This window comes from Gallus gallus, chromosome 1 (assembly GCF_016699485.2).
Source record: "Gallus gallus isolate bGalGal1 chromosome 1, bGalGal1.mat.broiler.GRCg7b, whole genome shotgun sequence".
NCBI classification, from domain to species: Eukaryota; Metazoa; Chordata; class Aves; order Galliformes; family Phasianidae; genus Gallus; species Gallus gallus.
Genome location: NC_052532.1, coordinates 137,170,439 through 137,182,497, shown reverse-complemented (window position 1 = coordinate 137,182,497; position 12,059 = coordinate 137,170,439). Strand labels below are relative to the sequence as shown.

The 12,059-nt window shown below is 46.2% G+C and overlaps 1 protein-coding gene across 1 annotated transcript in view; it reads right to left on the bottom strand.

Annotated features, from left to right (window-relative positions):
- GAS6 (growth arrest specific 6) overlaps nucleotides 1-1,109 on the bottom strand; it is a 37,385-nt gene extending 36,276 nt beyond the window's left edge. Inside the window, exons 1-2 of the mRNA XM_015277909.4 lie at nucleotides 935-1,109; nucleotides 616-782 (exon numbers count right to left, since the gene is read on the bottom strand). Coding sequence (XP_015133395.2) covers nucleotides 616-782; nucleotides 935-1,079 — 312 coding nt within the window. The 5' untranslated portion in view covers nucleotides 1,080-1,109. The remainder of the gene's footprint in view (nucleotides 1-615; nucleotides 783-934) is intronic.
- Between the last annotated feature and the right edge of the window lie 10,950 nt (nucleotides 1,110-12,059).

Below are 12,059 nucleotides of genomic sequence, written 5' to 3'. Positions count from 1 at the left end.
CGGCTGCTTCCAAGCAGCGTGGAGAGGAAGGAACGGGGCAGGAGAGCCAAGCTCTGTAAAGCAGCACAGCCGCATGCACACGCTGTGCAGTGAGAGAGGACGGCAGACGTGACAGCCTGCAACAGGGAGCCCTTCAAGGTCAGCCCTTCATGCCGGCTGCTTCTAGCTGCACCTGGCTGGGGGAGCGTAGCAGCAATGGGCTCCGACAGGCGTGCCTCCATAGTGACAGCTCCTGAACCTGCTTGCTCCTAAACGCTCACCCAGCTGGGGCTGACCAGGGAGCGTGAGCGTGCGTTCATCAGAAACCTCAGCTCTGCCTCACCGCTGGGCGAGGGGCCCTCAGCGCAGCCTCCGGGAGGGCAGCGAGGTGTCCGGGAGGCACCGCGTCACCTTGCAGTGCTCTGGCGGCAGGGCTGCGCGGGGCCCTTCCCTGAGCCAGCATCCTGCCGGCACGCCCTGCCCAAGTACCGCAGCATCCTCCTCGCAGGGGCGCTTCTACCGGCCCCGGCAGCGGGTGCTGCCTGTGCCACGGGGCTCCCGGCCGCTTCCCGCCGCTTTGTCCTCCTCCCACAGAATCCCCGCCGGGCGGCGACCCTCCACCTGCGCGGTCCTTACCGTTTCGGGGTCGTTCTCGAAGACCTCCCGGGCCTCCTCTTTGCTGCAGTGCTCCTCCACGCACTCTCTCTCCAGGTGCCCTTGCTTGGTCTCCTCGAAGATCTGGTAGGCTCGCCGCTGCCTCTGCCGCAGGAACTGGGCAGCCTCCGGGGCGCGCAGCAGCACGGCTGGGCCAGGCGGCGGGAGGAAGAAGGGCAGAGGCGGCGATGAGCGGCCGAGCTCCGTAGCGGCGCAGCCCCGCGCCCGGCCGCCCCCCGCCGCCGCCTCCCAGAGAGATGCCGCGCCCGGCGCCGGCTTCCCGGTCCGGCTCGGTACTCACCCTGCGAGCAGTCCGCCGCCAGCAGCGCCAGCAGCAAGGCGGCCCCGAGGGGCTGCGGCATGGTGCGGCGGAGCGGAGCGGAGAGGAGCGGGGCGGGCGGGGAGCGAGGATCCTGCCGAGCCCGCCGGGGGAGCCGCTCGCCCATCCCACCCAATGGCTCCCGGCCGCCGCGGGCGGGACACACCTCGCGGCGGGGCACCGGGCTCGGCCGCACGCCCCCTGCCCGCCCCCCCCGCCGCCCACCTGCCTGCGGGGCTGCCCCCGAGCGGGGAGGGCGGTGTGGCCCCGCAGCTCTGCGTGGAAGGGCTTCTCCCCCGCGTCCCAGCGTGTTTTATCCGCCGCTAACGTTGCAGTTTATTCCGGCGTTTTACAATCAGCTCCTAAGGAAAGAGGTTGGTACGATCCATAGCGCTTTGTCACGCGCCGCTCTGCTAACCCTTCTCCATCCATGGTCACACGGCCAGTGTAGGAAACCTACTGCAAGGGGCTGGGCTGGGTGGTCTCCAGAGGTCCCTTCCAACCGCCGTGATTCTGCAAAACCCCGTTAGCTGTTACCCAGAGCTGTGCGTCAGAGCTCCCAACTGCGCCTGCAGTCCACCAAGGTTTATTGCTGCCGTTTTCAGCGGACAGGTGAATGTGACAGATCATAGGATGTCATTTATTTTGCTGTATCTAACAGACACTTGTATATCCACAATAATCTACAGCATATACAGTGTAACTAATGTAAACAATACACATTACATATATATCAGGTTGGATATTAGGAAGAATTTCTTCTCAGAAGGAGTGGTGAGGCAGTAGCAGAGGCTGCCCAGGAAGGGGATGCAGTCACCACTCCTGGAGGTGTTGAAGAACCGTGTGGATGTGGCACTGAGGGATGTGGTCAGTGGGCACGGTGGGGGTAGGCTGGTAGTTGGACTGGATGATTTTAGTGGTCTTTTCCAACCCTAATGATTCTATGACTCCTGCCTTTCCCAAGCCCTGCGTTCCATGCCTGGTAATGCTACAGGGTATCCTAAATTCCTGTCTTCTAGGAGTGAATGATCACACCCTTTTTGTTTGCACGCATAGGCCTCTGTTATATCCCGCCTGAAGCAGCTCCTTTCCAAAGCAGCAGAGCTTTGGGCCATTTGGGCCATAGTTCCCAGCATTGCTCCAAGGAACAGTCCTACTCTTTCTTGTTCCCACCCTTTAGTCACGTCCGCTTCTTGTGCTGGCATGCAGCAAACCTAACCAGAGCAACCCAACAGATCTGTGAGGTTGCTGCCCCAGTGCTGCCCTCCACCTCCCTTTCTGTGTCTGCAAGCCACCGTTGTGGCATTATGCTTCTCCATAACGTTTCTGAATATGTTGAGAAGCAGAGATTTTTGTGGGCTCTGGAAATGACTTTGTATTATGTAAACTAGTGGCAAGTTTCCTTTCTTTTAGACAGTTTTTTATCCTCTTATTCATAAGAACACACTTTGAAAGCCTACGGTAAAAGTCAAATCAAAAGCTTTTTGAAAATACAGATAAATAATATGACTTTATCACCCTTCTGTACAAATAAAATTACTCCTTGAAAATCTAATGGATTTGCAAAAATATGAACTTCTACTTGATATGCAGTGCCGATTTTTCTCCAATGTGTTATTGAGTCTACTAATTCTGTTCCTCATTACAGCTTCCAGTAAGTTGCCTGGCACAGACCTCAAACACTGACTTGGGTGAGCCCCAAGGTCCTTTTAACAGTCATCTTTTCCACCTTCCATTCTTCTGGCACTGTCGAATGTAAGGTAGATTTAAGCAGTTAGTTGGATAAAACAGGATTTTGTTTTCTTCAGAATTTGCGTGCTCATACCATCTGATCTCAACAGTTGCAGTGAGGTCTCAGGGAACATGAGAATCAAGACAGAAAAACGCTGCAGAAAATGCTGAAACAAATGTTACAGGAACTGCTTGTAAACTCAGCATGTCCCACTTTAGACTCCCTTTTGACTTAAGAGTTGCATTACCTAGGCAGAGATTTCCAGATGTATCTCTGAACTTTTAGGTTTAGTAGGTACTTGTAGAGTCTACTGGTTAGTAGACACTGATAATGTAAGAAATGTGTGCAAAATGCAATAGATTTAATATATCACTTGAAAAGAAATCATTGAAAATATCACAAGAAGGTGTTAAAGACAAAAAATCAAAAAAGATAAAAATGATTTGCTAGGTAACAGATCCTGGGTCAGGTATTTAGGTATTCCAATTCCTAAGCGCAATGATCAGCTTGTCTTCCTTACCTACCTCCAAACCCAACAACAAAGTAGCATTTGCTTTTGAGTGAGAAATAATGAATAGACAGAAGTCACTGCTGTAGGGTGTAGTGGAATCAGGTATAGATGAGTGAAGTTCCTGTAACTAATTGTAACTGTATGTACAGATTGGTAGAATGAAGAAAAAAAATGCCCTGAAAAAGAATACATGGGCTTTACACCTTCAGAGTTATAGATTCTGATTTGTGAAGAAGAGGAAGGGTTTCCCAGATGTGACCTTCCTTCCTTCCACCCACCCATTCATCCATCCACTCATCCATCCAGTCATCCACTGATCCATCCATCCATCCATCCATCCATCCATCCACCTGTCTATCCATCCATCCATCCATCCACCTGTCTATCCATCCATCCATCCATCCATCCACCCACCCATCTATCCATCCATCCATCCATCCATCTGTCCATCCGTCCATTCATCCATCCACCTATATGTCATTACCTCAGCCTGGGGCAGTGTGGAATGGTGTTTCTTGTTGGTCACCTCTGGTGCCACATTGTTCATATAACACACTAGCTTGACCCTAAAGACAAATTGGTCAGACCTATGTACTGTAAAATTTCTCACAACGACAAGGTTACTTCTGACTTCAGAGGTAAGTGATGGTGTGACATACTCATTCCACATTTGTTTCTGGCTTTTTTTTTCCTTCAAAAGTGCTGTAAAGATGACATTCTGTTTTTTTTTTTCTTTGCTTTTCTGCAGGGTAGGAGTAAAGGGATGTGAGATCACATGAGGATATTTAAAAAAAATACATGGTTGTGGAAGGCAACGTACTTAACCAGCAAATCCCTATGGGAGTGAGAAAGCTGATTCCATGTTATTTGACCAGAATGTGCTGCAGGCTGGGCACGTGCCGGATATACTCGGCACATTAAGACCTGGGAGTTGCTCTTTGATTGTCTGAACTATAATTTGCAGCCTGATGCCTGAAAATAAACTGGAATTTTTCAAGGACAGGAAGCTGTGCACTGTCATCCTCCCAATGTCACCCTCGGTGCCACCTCAATAGGATTTCCCATTGTTCGAGGTCAGAATTATGAACTGACCTCAGAAAAATATCTTCAGGCACCAGCAAACCCAAATGCTAACCTGGGCAGTGGCATTCTGTTTGCTGTGAGTGGCGAGATGTGCAAACCCCTGTTCACCATGCTGAACAACACTGAGCTAAAGCAGTCAACCTCCCACCCCAAGCTCCACAAACTGGCCTTTGCGGGTGTGCTCTTCAGTTAAGGATATTAAATTAAGGCATAAACTATTTATTGCTTGTGGATGATCGTACCATGCTCCTGTCACATCTCCTTTTGTTGCTACTGGGCACAAAAATTCTGTAGAGGTTGAGAAACATGTCGATTTTCACCCACATGTGAGCAGGCAGAGAGGGGAACCCACAAACTGGAAACGCAGGAGGCAGAAAGGTTATCATGGAGATGCCTGACAATGACTTTGCATTTAAAAAAAAAAAAAAAAAAAGCATCTCAAATATTCTGCTGCCTTAACACACTACCAAATTATTTTTAATCATGTGGAAAAATGATGTACAAAATCCTCTCTGAAGCAGCTGAGGGTTTGCATTCCTGCTTCACCCAAAGATAGGATCTTCTGAGCAGCGCATGGAGCTTCCCCAGACAGACCTGAATTTTTGAGAAAAAATCAGTAAGTGTTCTCAGTCTAAGTAATGAAGATTTCTTCCTATCATCTAATGGGAATTAAACCCAGACTGCAGTATAGGAATCTTTCATGGTAGCAGTGCGTCTCCTCCTGTCTGGGAAGGCCGTGTGGTGGAGAAGGCTGGAGCCTCTTCCTGGATCAATATGAGAAAAATGCTCTCACCTCTCCTCTTCCAAATATGAATCCTTCCTGGCACCACACAACCATATATGTTTGTTTGGATTGAGCCAATGTTTTTGCGGGAGGATGTGAAATTTCAGGAGGAGATCTCTAATAATGTTATAAAATACCTCTTATCCAGCATGCTAGAATCAAACATTTCCTAAGAAAAACAAACACAGGAAAGGTTTCATTGCACCACTTAACTCTTTAAGCAAATAGCATGTTGGTTTTCAAAATACACATAATTTTACTAGAGTAAGAAAAAGATGAGAAAACAAAGCAAGTATAGGCTCGAGAGAAAGAACTCTGGGATAAAGAAATGGAGTTGATTATGTGGAGAAAGATATGAGAGGAAAGTGAGTTACCTTCCACACATAATTTGCTCAAAATTATACTTCATAATGGACTCCTCTGTTGGTATCTCTTTAAAAATGGCTCAAAACCAAGAGGGAAGGGGAACGGTGGCGTGGGCATATGGACCCATTCCTGGCTTAGGGCGAGGACAAGAGTTCAACAAGCCTGAATCCCAAACCAGGCTCCCTGAATGTGAATCAACTCATGAGTGGTGTTAAGTATTTCATAAACACCGTGAGTAGAAGTGATCTGTCTGTTGTTATATCATCAATTGTATATTAAAGTGAAAAGTCCCACATGAGTTTATCACGGTTTCTAGTCTTAGGAATTCCACAAGTGCTTGTTTTCTAGGGGACTTTAATTGATTGAATGAAGCTTAAAATAAATACAAATAAATTCAAATGTGACATGAAGAGCCAAAGAAAATTGCAGCCAAATTGGCAGAACAAGCCCGCACAGTGCATTATGCCCTGCACAATATCAGCAGGGTTGACATGAGCACTAAGCTGGTGAATGGAGGAGCTGAGAGATAATGCATGTGCAAACAGTCCCTGAGGCAGGAGGGAGTGTGCTGATATGTCCAGGACTGCCTTTGAAACAGGCTTCTCATCAGAAGAGCATGATGCTTTCCTTATTGTGCTCATCAGCACGAAGCAATAAGGATGTAACTCAAAAATGGCTTGTAGATGGAAAAAAGATTGGCTTATTGGAAGGCATTGGCTAACCTCCTGGCTGTGACACGATGTGAAGGGGTGGTGAGAGATGAGCCTGTGGTTTCCCTGAGATGTGGCAGTGCAAATGTTCTGAGCTCTCAGAGCTGCTTCCTTCTCTCCAGCTACCAAAATGTTATGAATGAGTTGAATAGCACCAGGGCAGAAATGCAGCCTAACGTTTGTTGGGTTTAATGTAAAAAAAAAATAGGGGTCCTTTAATTGCAACTCTAAATTATCTACCAAGATCTCTGTTCTTTACTGGTAAAGTAAGAAAAAACTGTTCAATCTTTTGCTATAATTAATATTTCTCACATGGATGTGTCTATTTTAAGCAGGTAAAAATGCCAGTAAGTCATCTCCTGTGCAGCTCCATGTTGTAACACTTGATTTTTGTCTCTCACCCTTTTTCTAACGGCAGCAGGAAATACTTATCTCCTTACTGAAGCCAAATGTGTCCATTTGTTATTTGTCCCTAATGAAAAGGTGAACAAAAGGGGTAGCTTAAGTGAAATTCCACAAATGTAAAGCACAGACTGCTACCATCCTGTTTGTGTATACGCACAGACACACATTCTGTGGCTGAATGTGTATTTATTAAATACAGCAAGGAAGGCATTTTGCCCTCTAGACAAAATCTTTATTATTTTGTATTTGCAGCATAGTTGCATTAGATCCACACTGCAAAATGACAGCAGCGCTCCCTGTAGCCTTTTATCAGTGAATTACTTGCCCCAGCAAGGCTCGTCTGCGTGGTGCTGCAGCCTTCAGCAAAGGATGGGGAAAGGGAAACAGTGGAGGGGAGTGCACCAGAGCAAGGCAAGCCATGGATGTGGCTGAGAAACTGATTTCTGTTTTGTTAATAACAACAAAATGAAGATTTCTGTAGGCTAAGTAAAGCGGGAGTTCTGAGTTTAGTTCTAAAATGGCGGTGTTGTGTTTTAGTTTGGTTTGTTGTGCTTCTGAAAGGGAAATCCTTGCTGTCCATGTTGGTAGAAAATAAAAAGTGAGTCGTGCCACTAATAGCGACATGGAAGTGGAGGTTGGGCCAGAGCTATCGTGCTGCTAGCTCGCCATCAGTGAGGAAAGTGTTTTCCAAATGTGATGTTGTTGGTCAGTCTGACTGCTGTGAGATTCCCATCTCCTAAAGCTGGAGGAAAGGAGAGCCCAACACTGAGCACCCTGATCGAGCTGCAGGTGTCCCTGTTCATTGCAAGGGATTTGGACTAGGTGACTTTTAAGAATCCCTTCCAACTTAAATGATCCTAGAAATAAATAAATAAATCATCATCAACAACAAGAACAAAAAAACAAAACAAAACAAAAAAAAACCCAAGAACAACAGCAAAGGCAAACAAAAATGAGGTCTGGGTTATACAGAAGGGCTCACAGGAGCGTGGAACAAAAGGTGTTATTGATGTGGGCTGCAACGTGGGAGTCAGGCGAACAAAGAGCTTCTCATGGAGCTTGTGTGACCTGTGTCTGAGGGCGCTGGCAGCAGAAAGAGAGAAATTCCTTTTTTGCCTAAATTCAAAATATCATAGTTCAGTAGAGAGTTATTTGAACCGGTAAAGTTATGGGAGGCACATCTAGATGATGCGTTGCTTCACTTTTCAGTTCTAGATTGCTCTGGAAGACCTGATAGTGTGCCTGTACGTTGCAAATGAAAGCCTATTCTGAGCCCGTGTTCCGTCTTTGTTATCAAATGTCAAAACTTTCAGCCATTGGCACTTGGAAGGTGTATGAAGCTTGTACATCAAGGAACTACAGTATTTCATTCCTGTGCAAGCCCATATTCAGTTAAACATATCAAGCCCCTCTTGCCTATCAGAAAGCTTTGTGTTTAGGAAGACAGTAATATAGTGAAGAGAAAAACAGCAGCTGTACACAAAGATAAAATGTAAAAAGTCCATGTGTCCACGTGTAACTACATACAAATATGCATGTGTATGTATCTCCATATTGTCATGTCATGGCATCCTACAACCACGCATCACTTGATCTTTTTACAGTGCTGCTCTGAGACAGGAAAGGATTATTCCTGTTTACAGACTAGAAAGCAGAAGGCTGGAAGTGAGGAAGTTCAGACATAAGACACAGGAAGAGCTAAAGTTGGCTTTATTTCTTTTCAAGGCTGTTGGTCTTTTAAGTCCAAGGTTTACAATGCCATCTTTTCTTTTAAACGTTTGACTTGATCTCCAAATTCTCTGGGGAAGAGGGGGAATGATGGGTAGAACAACACACACACACACACACACACACACAAAAAGATGGAACTGTACTTTCCTTTTGAGAGAGATTCTTTCCCCTCCCTTAGCCTGTGCAGCTGGGTCTGATGGAGATGTGGATGGCAATGCTGCAGCCTGTGGGCAGGTTCACCCACTGACTTGCAATATGATGTTCCCTGAGCCTTGTGAGAAGGACGCATATTGGACTTTGCTGCAGTTGTGCTCTCCATTTGCTGACGTATGGCTTGTATTGACTCTCTCCGGATGAAACCAGCCACCCAGCGAGTCAGTGGGTTCCCTTCATCTGTCATCACTTTGCTTTCATCTGTGATTTGGCACCCACGACACCATGAAAAATAGATGACTGTGAAATTGTAGTTTGTTTCTATGTCATTTAACCAGAAATTCAGACTTTAAGTCCCAGAGATTACACACTGGTTATTGCTAAGAGTAAATGTCAAGTATCTTGTTAAGTATCGTAGAATCATAAAATTGTAGAATCATAGAATGGCCTGGGTTGAAAAGGACCACAATGATCATCGAGTTCCAACCCCCCTGCTATGTGCAGGGTTACCATCTACCAGACCAGGCTGCCCAGAGCCACATCCAGCCTGGCCTTGAATGCCTCCAGGGATGGGGCATCCACAGCCTCCTTGGGCAACCTGTTCTAGTGCACCTCAAAATCTGAGAAATTCCCTTCAGTTATTACTTGGTTAGAAAATTAGGTTTAATGTTTCTTACTAAAGTTTTCCAGCTGTTATTTCTATTGTCATCAAGTGTGCATTGTTTTAACACTGTGCCCTAGAAATATTGTTTCTGCACAGATGTTGTTGTTGAAGGAGGAAGAGGAGGGTGGGAAAAGAAACCAACAAGTAAGCCCAGCCCATTCAGGGCTTCCAGCCTGTGTATGAGCTGAAGGTACAATGCTCATGCTGTGCCAGGTGCACTTTCTGCCTGGAAATGAGGCTAAACTAGAAAAGCTTTCTGTTGGGGGCAAAGTAAAAGGCTGTGGCAGTGCCATTGGTGTGACAGCCGATTTTCTTGGCTGTGCCCCTACCCCCTGGCACCAACTGCAGGGAGCACTGGAGGAAAGGAGGCTGTTTCCCACCCAAAATGTTCTCCCTGTGTTAAATCAGAATTGCGTGTGGCTGTGGCATTGTGCAGCTCCCAATTGCAGAGGATAAGCAGGTTGCAAAGGCTGATTTTTCTGGAAAGGCAGAAAATTAATGCAAACAACATTGGCTGTGGTTTTTTGATATGTGCAGCTTGATGCCCAATTGTTCATGAAGGGCAGAAGTGGTGGGATTGTCTTCCTTGTTTTACAGGGACCTCACCAAAAAACCCATGAAACTCTTTGTGCTACAGTCGAGTGCAACCGGGGCCTTCACATTTCTAAGCGCAAAGCAGGCTCTCCAGCTGAATCAAAGAAAGTGGAGAATTGCCAAAGCAAACATTTTTGTCCAGCTTTGCTTATCTGATGTTACCTCATGGGGTGATGCTTTATTGTAGCAAGTTATTTCCTCTGCTAGACATGGAAGCAGGAGCAAGTGTGGGTAAACAATGCGTGTAACCTAACTCCAAACATTTAACTATTTTTATCTACCATGGGGGGGGGGGGGGGGGGGGGGGGAAGGGGGAGGAGGCAGAATTGAGCATTCCTCAAAATGCCCAACTAACGCTTTCTGTGACGGTATTTCCTAAAGCAAAGAAGAAAGCACACAGCCTGCTCAGAAGCCAGGTTTGTTGCAAAGTGGGCACCCTTGCAGGCTGGGATGGGTGGCTCAGGGAGACACATCCCTGGGGAAGCAATCTGCTCACCTGGCTTCAGATGTGTTTGGGGCAGATGCTTGCATCTAAGCCCCTCACCTCTGGCTTCCTCTATGGCATATTGAGGGTTGTAGACGTCTTTAGCGGCGCAGTTCATCTGAGATATGTCAAGTGTCTGCTTCAGAAGGCAGGCATTCGCTTCTTGAATACACATTCATCCACTAAAAAGAGATTGCTCCGTGGCCGGTGCCTATGGTATAAACATCAGCATTTCATCACAGAAGCCCATGGGTCAGCATGAGTGCTCCCTATGGCAATTCTGCCAGCTGTCATCTTTGGCCACTGGGAACTATAGGGTTTGGCAATGGGAGAGATGGAAACCAGAAGCCTTCCTTCCCGTGTTCAAGATGCTAACCCTCCAAAGCAAGAGTGTAAAGCTGTCCTGCAACATGAAGAGTGACAGAAATTACCTTTAGCAGGTAGGAAGTGTGCTTTGATGTGAGAAGGCCCTCGTTCTCCCCACCAGGGAGGCTGTGACCAATATCATTTGATTTATGATTTCTTGACACTGCTTTGTGTTCCTTATGGTTTAGTGCAATGTGTGGATGGTGGATTATGTGAGGTTGAAAGAAAAATCTTTGGCTGAATATCCAGAACCAGATCTGGGTTGTGAAACGTTTGTGCAGAGAAGAATGAAGGCTCAGTTGACCTCAGGATTGGCCATGGCCACTACCATAAGGCCATGGTAGCACTCTCCCATCCACTGTACTGCCTGCAGACTGAGCCATGACCCGAGATGTTCCTTCCTCCCTATGCCTAGAGCCTTGTTTGCACATAAAAATGTACTTTGGCATATGTCCTAACTCCTGCCTATACCTTTCCATTTATGTTGGGAAGGGTGAGACACAGCCCCACCCAATAGCCCATACTGGCCAATAAGCTATCACATTCACTAGCACAGCAGCAAAAAATAAGGATGGGATAGACAGTGCATGGATAGCTGTGTGGTCATTTTCCTAGGGTGCTTGTAGGCGTTCATGTAACACCAAAAACTTCTAAACAGCAACCCCCACACAAGCATGCTTGCACTGCACCCAGCGGCATGACTGCTCTCATCCATTGGCTTAATACTGCTTCAGGTGATGGCAGTAGACAATTCAAATTGGGGCAATCTTTACTTTTGTTTCTCCATCTGTGGGAAGTCCACAAAGGATTGTAATTGGAATCAAATGGTTTGCAGTGAGGACTATAAGAAGGCCCAAGGGAAGCTGACCAGTTTCAAAGACTTCAGCTTTGTTTACACCCACTCCTTTTTTCTTTTTCCTTTTTCCTTTTTCCTTTTTCCTTTTTCCTTTTTCCTTTTTCCTTTTTTTCCTTTTTCCTTTTTTTCCTTTTTCCTTTTTTCTTTTTCCTTCTTCCTTCTTCCTTCTTCCTTTTTCCTTTTTCCTTTTTCCTTTTCCCTTTTCCCTTTTCTCTTTTTCCTCATTACCTGGGACTTTGGGATGACAGTTAGCAAGGAAATATCTTAAAGTGGAAAGGTTCCTGGGACAACCTTTATAAGGTTAGATATTTATCTTTATAAGGAAAGATATACAATGACTGAGATTCCAGCATCCAGGGAAGATATTCCTGCTATCAGTAATAGTAGCATGTACAGGGTTGTTTTTACATGCAGGCTTAAGACTTCTGCAGCCTATCTTGATTCAGAAGACCTAATGGATCCCTGCAGCTGCAAATGGGACTGACTAAGCTGTTCAGCAGCACTGTTTATATTTATACATTCCCATCTGGTTGAAAGCTGTTTCTTTTGTTTTTATGAGTCCTTTTTGTTTTGTCTTTGTGACTGCAGAATATTTGGGGGAAAAAAACCAAAACAAAACAACCCCCCCCCAAAAAAAAGAAACAAAAAACTAAACCAACAACTGAAAT